This window comes from Suricata suricatta, chromosome 17, assembly GCF_006229205.1.
Source record: "Suricata suricatta isolate VVHF042 chromosome 17, meerkat_22Aug2017_6uvM2_HiC, whole genome shotgun sequence".
NCBI classification, from domain to species: Eukaryota; Metazoa; Chordata; class Mammalia; order Carnivora; family Herpestidae; genus Suricata; species Suricata suricatta.
Window position 1 is genome coordinate 3379408 of NC_043716.1, and position 16203 is coordinate 3395610.

The 16203-nt window shown below is 60.4% G+C and overlaps 1 protein-coding gene across 1 annotated transcript in view; it reads right to left on the reverse strand.

Moving 5' to 3' along the window:
• Positions 1-6592: 6592 nt before the first annotated feature.
• The window catches only part of STX8 (syntaxin 8), a 235230-nt gene continuing 225619 nt past the window's right edge, over positions 6593-16203 (reverse strand). The window contains exon 8 of the mRNA XM_029928332.1: positions 6593-6771. Within this exon, the coding sequence (XP_029784192.1) occupies positions 6704-6771 (68 nt within the window). The 3' untranslated portion in view covers positions 6593-6703. The remainder of the gene's footprint in view (positions 6772-16203) is intronic.

The window sequence follows — 16203 nt, forward strand, 5'->3', positions numbered from 1 at the left end:
GGGGGGGGTGGGGGGGGTTCCAATCCGCGGAGCCAGGGGAGCAGAGTGCGGGGTGCTCCTGTCACCACCCAGCTGCGCGATGGGTGCAGGCTCAGGCCTGTGGCCTGTGACCAGGGCAGGGGGCCCAAGGACATCCCTGAGAAGCCCCAGCCGGGTGGTCACCGCCTCACGCTGGGGCTGCCTGTTGGAGGAGGCCCTGCGGAGGCAAAACCTCCCAAAGTTTCCTTTCTGGAAACTTGGAACTGGCCCCTTCATGACATTTTCCAGGGGAGTGGGAAGGGGCATGTGACACTATTTGTGTAATGACGTCAGCTCCTGGGAAGGGCCTGGCCGGCGTGGAATGCAGGTTTGCACAGGCAGTTGGGCCTGGCTGGGGGGAGGGGGCTCGCCCAAGGCCAGCCAGGGTTTGTCGGCTCAGCGAGGTGCCAGGTCCCTGTGGGCCCAGGAAGCCATGACCACCTTGTATCACTGCCCTCGCTCCTGGGGCACCCCTCTCTGCCCGGGGAAGAGCCCCCCTGCCACCTGCCCAGGGGCTGCACCCTATAGCTGCCTTGGTCCAGGCCCCCATTCCTGAGCCCTGCGACCCTCTGCCATCCTGCCTCGGAGCTCGGCACTGCCCAGGGGGCCTCTGGCCCACGTCCTTATCCCCCCTCCCCGACACTGAGTTACAGACCTGGTCCCCCTCTGGGTCAGGAAATTGGTTTCATTTTCCCTGCTCTAAGGGGTCCTACCAAGTCGGAAGCCAGGCCCCTCTCGGTCTAGCTCTCCTCTGCTCCCCCGCTTCAGCCCCGCATCGTGGCCGCCTTCTACTGAGCACCTGCTCCGTGCCCGGCACTTTACCCACGTGATGTCACATTTCTCCCACGACAGCCCCGAGCCAGGCAGAACCAGGCTCAGGCTCCACACCCAGGCCTTCTGGCCATGCTGCCCCTCGATGCACGCCACCCTGTGGCTGACCTCCCGGTTCCTGGCGTGGGCTGTGAAGGGGTGCTCCCGGCTGAGACCCTGGCCCTGTTACTGCCTGTGGCCCGGGGAGCAGAAGCAGGGCGGGGACAGGAGGGATGGGCACTGTAGCCTCTTGAGAGGTGGTGGCAAGGATGGATGAGGCTGGGTGTGGCCAAGGAGGCAGGCCTCGGCTAATCCTAAGAGGCAAGGGAGAGGACGTTCGGCCGCCCTGGGGTGGGGGGTCTGGAGGGATCCCAGGAGTGCCTGGGAGACCAGCCCGAGGGAGCAGAGAGAATGCCTTGGGAAGGAACAGCGAGGCCCAGGGCTGGGTGCCCAGGGACCCCTCGAGGCAGCCGGGCCCCCTGGAGGCCCAGCCTGGTTTGCTGAGCGCCGTCAGCTGCTCGGAGGCCTCCGCACTGGCCGGGCCCGGTCCTTGGAAGGCACCACGCTGCCAGCCGCTGGGGCCCTGGCTTGTTTCTGTTCACACTGGCCTGACTTCTTCACCCTGCCCAGAAGGGCTGTGCCCTCCTGGGTCTGTGTCCCCACCACGTCCACGGAGGGGCTGGTGGCCCTGCTGGGCTCCGAGGCCCCCTCTGCCCTGGAGGCCTCAAGCAACAGCGCCTCTTGCTTTAAATTCACCCAGCCTCCGCCTCATCCTCTGCCCAACACCCCGAGGACAGGGGCTGTCCCATCCGCCCGTGGCCTGGCCCCCCATCATCCAGGTGGGGGGGGGGTGAGGGGTTAGGGACTTCAGTCCCCAGCTTGCAATCCCCATCTCAAGGACCAAACCAGAACCCGCGGGTCCTGGCCACCAGCTGCGGCAGCAAGGGTCCCATCCTTGGGAAAGCGCCCTCTTCTGGCCCCCACCCGCCCCCCTGGGAGGAGAGGGACGCAGGAACCGAGGCGCTGCAGTTTGTACAGTTAGGAAGGGATGTAAAATGGAACTAGATTTTGAAGAGTGTATTAACCAGAGTTGTGATATGTAGGTGTTCGAAGACAAACGTGCCCGATTAGTTTTTAAAACAAAAAAACAGATCGCCCACCTGCCCTTTTTCTTACCTGCTGGGTGGTCTGGCGCCCCTGGCAAGCAGAGTGCCTGCCTTACTGACACACGGTAACATTAAAGATTTGGGGGGAAGGGGCCTCACCTGCGTGGGTGGCTTCCGTCCTGAGAGCAGCCCCAGGGCCCACAGCAGGAGGGATGCAGGGAGGGACCGCTGTGGCGCCCCCAGGCCCTCCAGGTCCTCCTAGACCTCTGTCTCCATGGAAGTGGGTACACACTGCCTTGGGTTTGCCCCAGATTGGAATAAGGCTGAGATCAAGGAGACCCCAAGGGATCAGGAAATGGTCCCTTCGGGAGCCTGAAAAATGTCAGGGTGTCAATACTTAAAGGAAGCCCCCAGCCCCTCCCAGAGGGAGACTGGCGAGCGGATAAACCAGACTCGTGGATGGGGTCGCTGGGCCACGGCTCATGGCCACGGCCATGCCATAGGCTAGGGGCGTCCAAATGTGTTCATGTGGGGCCTCGCCCCCAGCCCAAACCAAGCTGGTCCCCCCCCCTCATGTCATCAGACATCTCTTCCTCCTGCTCCTGAAGGCACTCCCCCCCCCCCCGCCCCCACCCCGGTCCCTCCTGCGTTTCTGAGTTCTGTTCGCTCAGACTTGTAAATGTTTAGTTGTGACCATGACATATTGTTTGGGTCAGTGTTCCCTTCCAATGCATACTAATATATTATGGTTATTATATATGAATATATTTAATGACATGGAAAAAGTTGTGGATTTTCTTTTTTTCTCTTGAAGTTTCTTTTGTTTTGTTTTTGTTTTTTGTTAGAGTTGTAACGGACCCAGACGGAACTTGTAACGCGGGCCCCATACGATAGAACTAAGTTCAGATATCAATTAAATAAACTCCTGTACACTGTTCGCTGTCTCCCCGTGGTTACTGGCGGCGGGCGCCCGCGGTGGGGGGCGGTGGGGGGCGAAAGTTGGCGAGCCTTCAGGCAGCTCTTAAGGAGTGTGGCTTCTGGCCTCAGGACTTGTCAGCAAGACCGAGCCCTAACTACCCCCGAAAAAGGGCGGAAAAGGGCAGCTTTGCTTGGAGTTCTAAGGTTTGTAGGCTCCGAGTGCGATTTGGAGCAAAAAGGCTCCCTGGTGGGACAGTGTGTGTGTGTCTCAGCGCCCCCCAAACCGTCCCTGGGATCTGATCCACCCTTGCCACCCCCTGAGGCTCCAGCTCAGGGCGACCCCAGGGGACAACAGAAAGAGGCTTAGCGCACACCTTTGAACTTCACCTTCGGATTCCGAGCCTGCAGGTAGCAGTTTTGCCTTTCACATATTCAGTTCCTTTTGCTCAAAGCCGAGAAGAGACTGGCGAGGAGAAGACTGCCCACAGGACAGGGGACAGGGGTGGTGAAACCTGGAGGGGTCGCCGGCCACCGCTACAGGCTTCAGGCGGTGCCGGCGCTGGGCCGGGGCCACGCAGCCTCCGGGAGCGGAGCTCACTGCGTCTCCCAGAGGCTGTACTCAAACTGAGTGGTTGCGCTTCCCTTATTAAATCAACAATTCGGTCGTTAGGAACACGCGTTGCCACACAGCACGGAGCTGGGCCCCTCGCCCCAGGAAGCTATCGTTTCTGTGCCCGGCTGTTTGGAAGACGGGTCTCCGCGGCCCGCCTAGGCCAGCCTTGGAAGGCAGGGCAAGTCCTTTCCTGGCCGCGTGCGGAGGTGACAGGGAAGCACGAACCACCAGGGCCGGCCCAGCTGCCTCAGGGGTCCGGCTCTGAGAGCTGGGTGCCCTGTCCTGCGAACCAGGGGCAAAGCCAGACCAGGGGGGTCTCCAGTGTCCCTATCCATTCAGGAGCAGCTCCCTGCTGGACTGGCAGTGCCTGACGCTGGGCACAGGGACAGGATTCAGGGCTCAGCTGGTGGACTGGCTGGGAGAGTGGAGATGGCCCGTTCATACCCGGGGGTGTGGTGGGGGGTCTGCGGACTCGAGACCTGCCTGCCGGGGCCCAGAGGCCTGTGCCGCACGCGGGGGCGGGAGGCTCACCTGGGGTCGTCCTAGGTCAAGGATCCAGTTCTCCAGGACTTTCGTGACTTGGCTTTTTTCTGTCCTTTATAAAAAAAAAAGTGTGCCTGAAGAGTGCTGTCACACCTTCAGGACCCCCGCAGCCAGGCCCCAGGCCGGAAGGAAGCAGCCTCGCCGCTCCCGAGGGCCTCGGGCCGCACCTGCCAAGGTCAGTGTGGGAAGCGAGCCCGAGGTGGCCTACCGGCCCATTTAGACACGGCCGCCGATGCCTAAGGAGGCTGGGCCGCCCTCTCGGGGCTGGGGGCCCAGTGTGCTTACGGCCCAGGCCCAAAGCCAGACCCTCCTGGGCGAGGATGCTTCCCAGGCTCTGCCCCACTTTCGGGGAGGCCAGGCCCCCACACTTGCCGAGCTGCCCCCGCCCCGGCCTGGCGTGCCCACTGCCCGCTCCCAGCGGAGACGGCCTAGGCTGCAGGTTTTGTTGAACAGACCTTTTTCCATGCTCTCTTAAGACTAAAGGGAGACATATAAGGACCATGCCGAGAAAAACGGGGAGTGAAAGAGCCAAGAGAGCAGGTGAGACCCCCAGCCCCGGGACGGTGAGCTCCCTGCGGCATTGAACTGGAGACGCCTCGGGGCCGCGAGCCATGCCGGAAGCCGAAACGGCTTTTCGTCACTGGCAGGACGTTGGGAGGAAGTCTGACATTGTACAAAGTGATCGGAGGAAAGACAAGTCTCGACTCGCCTTTTAAAATAAGCGGGGACCAACACCCCATTTAACTTGGGCCGGGCCCGGAAGCCCAACAGACAACGGGGGAGTTTGGTCCTGTGTGGGGAGCCCCCATTTTAACCTGGGGCTGAAGAAGTGGGACACACAGGCCTGGGGGGCCGCTGGGGGGCTTCTGCAGCGGCCCTGTGCGTGGATACACGCCTTCCAGGGGACCCTGAAAGGAGCAGATCCTCCTGGGGCTAATGAGGATGAGGGCTCGGGTATAGTTACTACTAATGATGAATTTCAACAGGACCCGAGCACCAGCTATAAGCAGGTGTCTGGATTTCCTTATATGGTATCCAGCCTTTAAATGCTTACCATTAATAATCGCCTAAGTTAAACACTACTTATACTGCTATTTTAATATAGTTTACGTTCATGGAGAAAGTTCTCAAGGGGATGGGGGCTAAGGCCCAGCTTCGCCTCTCTTGACGCTTAGGGAGGGGGGGTGTCTTACCGCCCACGCAGCCGATTCCGAGCGTGGGGCTGCAGGAACGCAGGCCTGACACCCTGCAGGCGGAAGCCAGGAACCGAGCTGGGACCTGCGGCCTTGACACTGGCCACCTGACTCCAGGGTGGGTCTCGAGGCCACAGACGCCCCCAGAGTGGCTCATTCTAGCGAGGGGCCCTTTGGTTCAGGGCGGTGGGGGTTTCCCGTGAGAAGCCTAGCCTTGAGGACGCTAATGACCGGGGGGGGGGGGGGTGTCCTTCCTGCCTGCACCCCCCCCAGGCGTGGCAGTGCCCCAGGCTCAGATGGTAGGCCCTCACGTTCTGGCTGGCCAGCTCATCACCCCCTCCCCTGCCCGCGGGTCCAGAGAAGTGAAGTCACTTGTCCAGGTTGCCCAGCGAGCAGGGCCGGGCCCGGAGCTGCTCAGTCAAAAGAACAGAAGCTGCTGTGTGCCGACATCGGCTCAGTGTTTGGCTTGAAAAGGCCTTTCCGTGTGACTGAGCCAGGACGCCGTGGCTCGGGTTCAAAGACGCCCCACAAGTTGCCGGGGCTCCGTGCTGAGCAAGTCAAGAGGAGGTGAGAAAGTCAAACAGACCTTCAATGCCGCCTCCCGGGAGCCCCGAAGTGGGGGGGGGGCTTCCAAGGAGACGCTGTTTATACAGATTCGGGGTTTCGCACAAGACTGGAAGACGTGGGTTTGCAGATTCTTGATCTTCCGTTGGGTGATCCGTTAGCAACCACCCGCCGCCCCCCTGTCTGTCCGCGGCCCCGGCCCCCTGTGTGGCAGGGCCCCTCTCCTTTGGGAGCACCCCGTCCTGAGCCCAGCCTCACAGGCACTGCCCTCCTGGCCTCTGGATCACACCTTTCTCTGAGCCCCAGCCGGGGCTTTCCGGCCTGACAGCGCCCCGCGGCACCCACCTTACCTGACAGACACGGCGTGGCCATTTACCCTCAGGCTTCAGCCTTGGAAAATGGGTTTCTGGTCCCAGAGAACAGGACGTGCTCCTGGCCCTGAAGGCAGTTCCCCAAGTGGAGTCCAGCCTTCTGAGTGACGGCAGCAAGCCCTGGGCGTGGTGACTCGGGCGGGGTGGCGGGGTGACAGGTGCCCACGCGGACACATGCCCGGGCGGCCAACCCCCTCCCCCGCCTGCACACACAGGGACTCCATTTCCTCCATGGGCACGTGACGTCCTCAGGGAGACACACATTTTCGGCCACTAAGTGCCCAGCGCATCGTGGGTGGCCAGAAGCCTCCGGCAGCCACAGGGCACGACCCCTGGTGGGACCAGCACCCCGGCGATTGAGGTCGACCCCGAAAAGGTCAGGCCGGGCCCGGGGCCCCAGGCCGCCCCCCGGAGCCGCCACACTCTTTGCTTTACTGAAGCAACGCACAGCGGATGTTCAGAGCGTCGGGGAGAATTTATTGAGGGAGGCTTTTCCGTGTACCAAGGGGGTGCTGAGCTGTTCTCCATCGCTGGCAGGTGTTCCAGCCGGGGGCCCCTTCCCGGCCACTAGTTGGTGGGCCACACGGCCACCACCACGATGGCCACGAGCAGCAGTAAAATCACCATGATCATCCCTGGGAAAACAGAAGCCCAAAGAGACCCCTTTAGCGATCGGGACCGAAGTGCATTGCACAGCCCGTTAACTGCCTTCCTGGGGGACGGCGGACACGGCCCATCTGTGCCCCCCCCCAGCCGTCAGTCTGTTCGGGGTGGGGGGTCACCTGCCCCGGGGGCACCGCACAGCTCTGGCCTGCAAGGCTGGGGCTCCGGGGACCCTGGAGACTTGCCGGCTCGCTGCCCCCAGAGTTGTGCCCGCAGATGCCAGCCAGACCAGGGGCTTGGGCGGGGGCCTTGGGGGAGGAGGGGGTGGGGGCTTCCGTGGGCAGCGTGAGGCATCGACAACACGGAGGGCTTTGGGGTTTGCACGGAAACACCCTATCTGGGACCCACACTCTCCGTCTCTGCGTGGCTTGGCCGTTTCTTCGTGAGCCCAACTTAAGTCACTTGTCTATCAGAACAGCCAGCGGACAGGCTGCTGCAAAGTCAGCGCTCCAGAGACGGCTGCTCGCTGATGGGTCCTGGGCTACTGAGGCCCCAAGAGGGAAGCGAGGAGCTAAAGTGTGGGGACGTGTCCCGGAAGGAACAGGGAGATCAAAGGCACAGGGTCACGTGGTGGTTTGGTCACCAGCACTGTCCACCTCAGACTGCGAAGCTGTTTCCAGAAAGGTCAGTCCCGAGAGTCCACTCCCTGTGCTCGCCTAGGAAGCCACTAACACACCACTAATGGTATTAGCCAGGTACCTGGTAGTGCCATTAAAATTTAAAATTAAATGGGGACGCCTGGGTGGTTCAGTCTGTTGAGCATCTGATTCCTGACTTGGACTCAGGTCATGATCTCAGGGTCGCAGGATCAAGCCCCACTTCAGGCTCCGTGCTGAACATGGAGCCTGCTTGGGACTGACTCACTCTCTCTCTCTCTCTCCCCCCCCCACCCCATTCCCGCTCTTGCAGGCATCTCCAAAATAAAAAATTAAAAAAAAATTTAAAAATACATAAAGTTAAATAAAGTTAGGAACTCGGTTTCTCAGCTGCACTCACCAGACATCAAGTGCTCAAAAGCCACCGTGGCCAACGGCTACCGTGTTGGGCACAGACAACAGAGACCACTTCCTCATACCGGAAGTCCTCCAGGGTGGAGCTGACGTTAGGCACCGAGCGGGGATCATCCCCCCCCCACCCCTCCGGGCGCCAACGCCCCAGCTGCTCCGCCGCACCTGGAGCGGAGACTTCGTGCAGGTCTGTTGAATAAACGGACAAACGGTTCCGAGGCGCGTCCTCCACGCTCACCCTACAGGCCTGGACGGTTTCCGACGTGGGAGTCCCCCCTTCCCTTCTTGAGACAGTTTGTTAAGTTGTATTTTCCTGGGAAACTGCCCATTTTTTTTCTGAGTGTTCGACAGTACTGGCGTAAAACCGTTCGTGACGTTCTTGTGTCATTTCAGCACTCCGCTGTGGTGGTGTCCTTTCCGTCTCCAACACCACGGAGGGGAGCGCTCTATTCCCTGGCCAGCCTTGCCTCGGGATGCCTCTTCTTGCTCACCTTTTCCAAGAATACGTTGTTTTGTTAAGCTTATTTGAGAAAGACACAGACAGCGTGAGTGGGAGAGGGGCAGAGAGCCGAATCCCAACCAGGCTCTGCGCTGTCAGCACAGAGCCCAACACAGGGCTCGAACCCCTGACCCATGAGATCATGACCTGAGCTGAAACCGAGAGTTGGACCCTTAACCAGCTGAGCCACCAGGCGCCCCCCAAGAGTAAGTCCTGACACTGTTGACAGCTGTCATTTATTTTTGTTTTTTGAATTTCTGCATCTATTTTCATTAATCTTAGTATTCGTAGACTTTGTTTGGCTTCACTCTGCTTGAACCAAAAGTCAACTCATTCCTCTGCCCTCTTTCCGGCCCTGGTAAGCCTCACACTTCCCATGTGAAAAAGCTGCACTGCTCTTCGTTTCTAAATTCCATGTATTTAAAAATTTTCGGCAACTTCTTCTTTGGCTCAACAATTATTCAGAAGCGTGTTTTAAAATTCCCAGTTAGGGGGGCTGCCTGAGTGGCTCAGTCAGTTAAGCATCCAGCTTCAGCTCAGGTCACAATCTCACAGTTCATGGGTTCGAGCCCCGCATCAGGCTCTTGCTGACAGTTCGGAGCCTGGAGCCTGGAGCTGCTTGGGATTCTGTGTCTCCCTCTCTCTGTCCCTCCCCTGCTCACACTCGCTCTCCCTCTCAAAAATAAACATTAAAATTTTTTTAAATTCCCAGTTATAACAAAACGTGCTTACTGAATATATATTTTAACTATCTGAGATCATAGTAACACACTCTATCTTGATGCGGAAATGCCTGTGATTTCCACTGGTGACAAAGCCCCCGGGACCACGAACAGTACTGTGGTTTACTGCCTACGTTCTTAACCGAAGAAGAGGCTGCATCTCAGTAAGAGGTTCGTAGAAGTAAGAACACAATCTGCCTTCCTAGCCAAGTTCACAGATGCCCTAAACCTCTCCACGGGCCTCCGGGGTCCCACGCAGTCCATGCATTAGGCATTTTCAGTTCGACCCCTGTAAGGCGGAACACGCCCCTTGCGGTAAATACTAAGAAGGGACTTACAAACATCTGGCTAGCTTTGTTGTCACCTCCCTGGGAGAGGGGTGATGTTTTCCCAAGACGCCCTCTTTCTCTGATGATCTGATCTTTTGACTGTACCTACCCCTCGTCAGGGAGCTAGGATTTCTCCCCCTGATTTTGTAGGGACATAGACCTAAATCTCTACGTCAAGGCTGAGCCAAACCTGGCTGGTGGTCTGTTTCTGTACACCCCCCGAGCCGAGAGATGGTTTTTCTGTTTTTTACGGCTTGTCAGAAAAGACAAAGACAACGACGTGGCCCGTGGTCCGCAGAGCCTCAGCTGTTTACTGTCTGGTTTTTCACAGAATCGCCCGCTCCCTGCTCTGCATCACTGTGGCCGGTAACGACCGGGCGGCGGCCGCGGTCCGTCCCTTCAGGCTCTGGTTCCCAGTTCCCGCTGCCCTTCCTTCATCCGGGCATTTCCTCTCGTCCTCCTAAAGTCGGCTGTGCGACAGCATGTTGGGGAGAGGCTGTCGCGTGTGTGTGCGTGTGCGCACGTGCGTGTGAACACGTCCCAGGCCATCTTCTTGCCAGACCCGGAACAAGTCTCCTTTTTGTGCATATCTGCCTCCAGAAACATCTTCAAGTGGTGAGAGCTCCAGTGGGCAGGAGTCCCGCTACTTCCTGGCCGGGTGGGGACACTGTCCTGCTTAGTATCAGGGAACGATCCTAGGAGCGGAGGACGCAGACGGCCCGAGGAGCGTCGGGGGGCGGCCGCTAGCGCTCCCGAGCCCCGCTTCCCCCCAAGACAAGGCGGACGCCTGGGCGCTGAGGCAGGACGGAGACGGGCCGTGCTGTGTCGGGCGCACGCAGGGCCGGGGCTGGGAGGGCCCTGGGGGCCGCGAGGCTCACCGTGCAGCCGGGGGCTCTGGACTGGGGCGGGGAGGCCAAAGGAGCGGCGGACACAAGGGACCCTGAGCCGTCACGTCGGGCTCAGGGTCTGAGAACAGCAGAACAAGGGAGGAGAGTGAGAGGCAGCGGCCGGCTGGGAGGTTGGCACCCAACGCCCGGGCTCGGCTTGCACACACACCGCGTGCGACCCCCGGCCAGAGCCCGCGGGCACCTGTCGTTACCGCCACTGGCACCTGAGTGTCCGAGACAGGGACCGAGCCCACCGGGTTGCCGCCATCTCCCCGGGACCGCACCGCACGTCTATATAAATGAATAAACGTATTGAGTGACTAGAAGGGACAAGAACTGATCACAAAGACCAACGGGGGGCGCCTGGGCGGCTCAGTGGGTTGAGCGTCTGACTTCAGCTCAGGTCATGATCTCGCGGTTCGTGGGTTCGAGCCCCGCGTCGGGCTCTGTGCTGACAGCTCGGAGCCTGGAGCCTGCTCCGGATTCTGTGTCTCCCTCTCTCTCTGACCCTCCCCAGCTCGCATTGTCTCTTTTCTCTCTCAAAAAGAAATTAAAAACAAGAAAAAAAAAAAAGACAAAGGAGGAACAGCCGACAGAGATAGAAGCTGAGGACACGTGTCAAGGAAGCCAAGGAAAGAAAAAATTCAAAAAGTGGTCAGCGCCAGTTGACAGCCCCCGCAGACACCAGGGGACTGGGCAGAAGCTCTTGGGCTGAGGCCTTTAATGGGACCACCTAGCAGACGGGTGGTGGGCCCTCTCGGAACTACCAGAACACACCAATTCCTCGGGCCGCCTGGGGGCTCAGCTGACTGAGCATCTGACTTCAGCCCAGGTCATGATCTCACGGTTCGTGGGTTCGAGCCCCGCGTCGGGCTCTGTACTGAGAGCTCGGAGCCTGGAGCCTGCCTCGGATTCTGTGTGTCCCTCTCTCTGCCCCTCCCCTGATCACACTGTCTCCCTCAAAAATAAAATATTAACATTTTTCAAAAATACAACAACTCTTTCAGCTGCTAACGACCCCATCCCAGACGCTGTGAGCCATCCGAACGCACTACAGAGAGGTGACCCAGGGCACCCGACACCCCGAAAACCGAGGATGCACGTGGGCTCCTGGTGCCACGGACACTAACCAGAGGCCATGTGGTCAACCAGGCCCCCGTGCAACGATGCAAAGGCGCCTTTGGGAGCCATGAAAACTAGGTCTTCGAACAGGGGCCTGCTGGCTCGGCCACTTCCAGCAGGTCTCCGTGAACCGGGGCGCAGAGCGTCAACGGAGGAAGTCATTTCAAGATGGCCAGTGACGATGGCCGGCAAAGGCCGTTCGGGATTCTTTGGGCCAAAGAATAGGTGCTTACACGTCTTAACCGCCCGGCGATCCTTGCCCTTTAAGAGTCTGGCCTTCTTGGAGCTCGGCCACGGCTCTGGGACCTTTCTTGAATGGAGTCTCTCTTCCCTAAAGGCTGTGTCGGGAAGAGCCACCGAAGCTCCTCCTAAGGCCGGGGAGGGCTGGGCGGCGCTGTGCGCGGCGCACTCCCGCGCTCGGGGTTCTGTCGGGTCCCCTTGCTTACTTGCTGCGTCTTAGCGGGGAGAAATCTCATCCGCATCTCATCCGTGCGGAAAAGCTCTCTTCCCGAAGGCCCTGCCGCTGCTGGGGAGAGGGAGGTAGAGCAGCCCGGGATCCAGGGGGCACTGACCCCTGTCCCGCCGCTTCCCCTTTCCCCACACCAGTGGGGCCCACGCAGGGGGTATTCTGGCCCCCCACGCAGTGTGGGGCTTGTCGGCGACGGGGCCCGGACTCCTCTGGGCTGAGAATCCGGGATAGAGAGTTTCTCCTTGCTCCCCCCGCCTTTTCCTCTCTCCTTCCCACGGTCTACGGTGGTAACTTTGAAACAGCAGTAGATGAGAGTAGGGTGCCCTGTGACAGACAGATGCGCTCGGGGGCCCCTCCCCTGCGCCTGTCCCCGGTGGGTTCTTTGACTTGAACCCCAGAACAGAAATGCTTCATCTCCTGATACTTCGGTGAGAAGCCCTCGGAGATCAGCCATCGTTTAAAGAAAAAAAAGTCCCCGCCACGTTTACGCACCGACAACTTGCCTTCCCTCGGAGCCGGAGGCAGGGAAGAGCCTCGGCAAAGCGGCTCAGGCGGAGGTCAGGGAAGACTGGGACTCGGGTTCCGTCACGTGCCACAGAGAGCACTCCTTTCTCTGGCCCCCGAGTAGTGTGCAAACCCCAGGGGTCTGCTCGTCCATCCCCCAGCGAGGGAAATGTTTGACGGTTGGGCTTCTGGGAACCTGCCAACTTCTCAAACAATGGATGCTCTTTGCCCCGGCCGCGGCGCAGAACACCTGGCGAGCCCCTGCATCGGGACCCTCCCTCCTCGCCTCGCTCTGCACCGGCCCGGCCAGGCGGGCCCTGCCTCCCGACACCCAGTGCCCCCTGTGGGGGGGGGGGGCGCGGCAGGGATGTCAGAGGTATGGGAGCGGAAAGAAATGTCCACTTCCTTCGGTCAGTTCACCAGATGCCGGTTAGTCAACCACCTGCGATATTTACGGGTCGGCTCCCAGCAATTAACAAAAGCTGTGAGGAGCCCAGCCTCTCCCGGGATGGGACGGCGCCTCTGGGCTGTTCGTCTGGACTCGCGGTCCGTACTTCTTTCCAGCGAGACACTGGAAACCTGTGAATTAATGGGGGTTGTGCTGCTGCTGTGCCTCCCATGGTTGAGCATAGGTAACAGCTCCCAGTGCTTATGGAGGAGGAGAGGAGGACGAGGGGGGGGGGAGGAGGGGAGGAGGGAGGGGAAGAGGAACAAAAGGAGGAGGAGGAAGAGGAGGAGGGGGAGGAAGGGGAGGAGGAGGATTACGAAGTCTGGCTTTCCTGGAGAGAGTGAGAGCAGATGTGAGCACGGGCACTTCCGGGCACTTCCGCCCTCAGCTGTAGGGGTGCGGGGCTAAGCGCGGTGGGGGGGGATGCAGGGTAATGGGGTGGGAGGTGGGGGGAATGAAGGGCAATTTTATCTGAAGTCTTTTCAACCGGGTTTGCTTATCAGAGGACAGCTGTGCCAGCTGCTCCGGGGTCAGTGGCTGCTTTGGACCAGAATACACACTGTCGCGTTGTCTCCCGCGTCCCCAGGCCCAGAGGCAGCGCCCACGAGCCCCCTCCTGCCGCTGAGGACGGCTGAGGACCTCTGAGGGCCCACGCAGGCGTTTGTGAAACACGCCTGTAGTCGGCTGGGGTTTTTTTTTTTCCAGTTGCGCCTGTGCACAGGTGACATTTGCTCATGCATTACGCGGTTGGTTCTCACGGATCACACAGGTTTCTCGCAGCGGAGTCCTGAGCTAATAAGCAGCAGAGGAGAAAACGGAATATTTGTTTTCCAAAGTTCATGTAAATGTCCCCTGTAATCCCATTACTGGGCAAATAAGCGAAGGGAAGAGCAGGCAGCCGGCAGAGCAGGGGGCGGATTTACATCCTGACTCCCAGGCTGCAGGGCTGGAGCCGGGCGGGCTATGCTGGGCAGCGTGGCGCCCTGCACCTCCAGCCGGGGTCTCGGTGGCTGGGGAAGGCCCCGCAGGGTGCGGAGAGGGTCCCCCACAGCCTCCCCAGGCCCCCGTGGGATCGGCTTCACGCCGCAGCTCCGCGCCACGATCCCTGCCAACAGCGCTGTGCTTACAGAACTGAGGTGAAGGCATCTCTGATTTTCTGACTTTGGTTCTGTTCTCACTTGGCACCCACCGCATCCTCAGGCTTCCATTTCTCGGCTGGGGGGTGAGCCGTCCGGGGCAGCCCTGGGGACTCCATCTGCTCACCAGACCTCACCGCCTCCGCCACCTGACGCGGGGCCACAGTCTGGGACGTTCGGCTCGGACTCCGCTGCCTCCGGACGCCTGCTCACTTCCCGGGGGCCAGAGACACCCCTCCAGCCGGGTTCGGGCATTAACTGACGGTCCTCTGCCCTTCTGTGCCTGTGTCACTAATAAACATTCCTCTCCTCAGGCTGGGGCTGTGGGGGGCGGGGTTCTCCGGCCACAGAGAGCGTGCAGTCTGACGTGGTGGCCCAGACGCTGGGTCTGGGGGTCAGGGACACCCGACCTCCCACCTGCCCAGAGCTCCTTGTCTCGGAGTCCGGCCCCACCAAAGCTCCCAACACCGACGTCATAGGTGTGTCGTGAGAATTCAGTCTCATGAGGCGTCCGAGGCTCCCGGGGCAGAGCTGGGAGCTATGATGACCGTGACCATCTCCGCATGCACGGCCCACTGCCCAAGACGGTGCCCATGTGTGGCCCGGGCCGCAGGATCTCCGTCGCTCAGCCCAGGAGAGGAGGAAGAGGGGTGAACACAAGGGCAGCCAGGTGGCGTCCAGTTCAGAAACAGAGCTCAGCTCTAGCCGCAGCCCAGCGGGGGCAGGTGTCCAGGAAAGGTTGGATGTTCAGGGCCGACTGTCTGGCAGCGTCCATTTGGGTCATTAGCCACAAGAGGGGCGGCCGGGCCGGGTGGATGCCGGCTGCAGTCGGACGCCAAGGGGAGAGGGGCGGCCGGCCCAGGAGGAGAGACCTGAAGCCAACCCAAGGGGAGCCTAGAAGGCCGAGGAAAGCCCGCGGGGGCTCTGAGCTGGGGGCTGGAGCACCGTCAGCCCTGTGGCAGGGTGCCGGCCAGTCTGGCAGAATCATGGTACCATCGGTGCAAATAAAGCAGCATAATGAGAACAGAAGTAAAGAAAAAAAGCCAGGGGCGCCTGGGTGGCTCAGTTGCTTGAGCGTCTGACTTCGGCTCAGACTATGATCTCACGGTTCGGGAGTTCGAGCCCCGCCTCGCGCTCTGTGCTGACAGCCGGAGCCGCTCGGGAGCCTCTGAATCCCTCTCTCTGGCCCTCCCAGGCTCCCAGGCATTCGCACACCCTCTCTCTCAAAAATGAACATTTAAGAAGAAAAATCAGAGCTGCTGTGAGGCTATTCAGTACGTGTGTGCTCAGAATGTTCTACGCTCAAACCCCGTGCCCTTCTCCCGAGAAGTTGGGGCGAAGGGGCTGGCAAAGCAACGACTTTCCCCAATTTGCAGGTAGGGAAGCGGGGGTTTGGAGGCTGGCACCCCGCGCTGCCCTCAGGAGAGCCCCCGGAAGGGACAGCTCAGCAGCAGGACTGGTTCTGGGCCCTCGGGTCGAGTTCCCTGGGAGGCGGCCAGGCCCGGGAGGGGACATGACCCGGGCAGAGAGCACCGAGCGCCGGCCAGGTTACAGTGGGAGCCGTGGTCTGTGACGCTGTGTGAGAGGCCCCCTCAGAGAAGCACGTAACAAGGCAAAGAATCGGCCTCGGACCGGCCTGTGGGTTTGGTTCTGACAGAACGCCAAGAAAACAGAGATTCAACAGACCTTGCTGCTCCGGCTTTATGTCGCGTCTGTCCCTGCCTTTGGACAGGACCACAGCCCAGGGACGAGCGTGGGCCTGGCCCCTTGCTACCTGCCCGAGCAAGATGGCCACAGAGCTGCAAGCCAGTGTCCTCAGGGCCACGGCCCATGTGACCACGTGCTGGGAAGGGACACGCGTCCTGATCGGCAAGGGCACCCTCTTCTCTGGAGGGGCTCCAGAAGGGTGCAGAGAAGGGCCCTCCCTCACACACTGTCCTCCGATGGCCCAGGCCCCATGTGGGGACCACCTGCCCCCTGGTCCCTGTGGACACGAGGCAACACTTGGTGTCACAGGGACGCTGGAAGAAAGTCAAGTCTGGAGAGAAGGCGGCGTCTGTGGGGAAGGAGGTCGGCGTGGGGAGACATCTGGGGGCCAGAGGCGGGAGCGGTCTGGGCAGGAAGCAGGAATCGGGGAAGGTGGCCTGACCTGAGGGGGGGATGGGACGACAGGAAGGGCTTGCCCAGAAACAGGAAATTAAAAGGAATTAGGACTGCAGGAGCCGGACGAGGGGGCGGACGCGGGCCGGGGACGGGCAGGGAAGCAAGTGCTGGCCTCGCT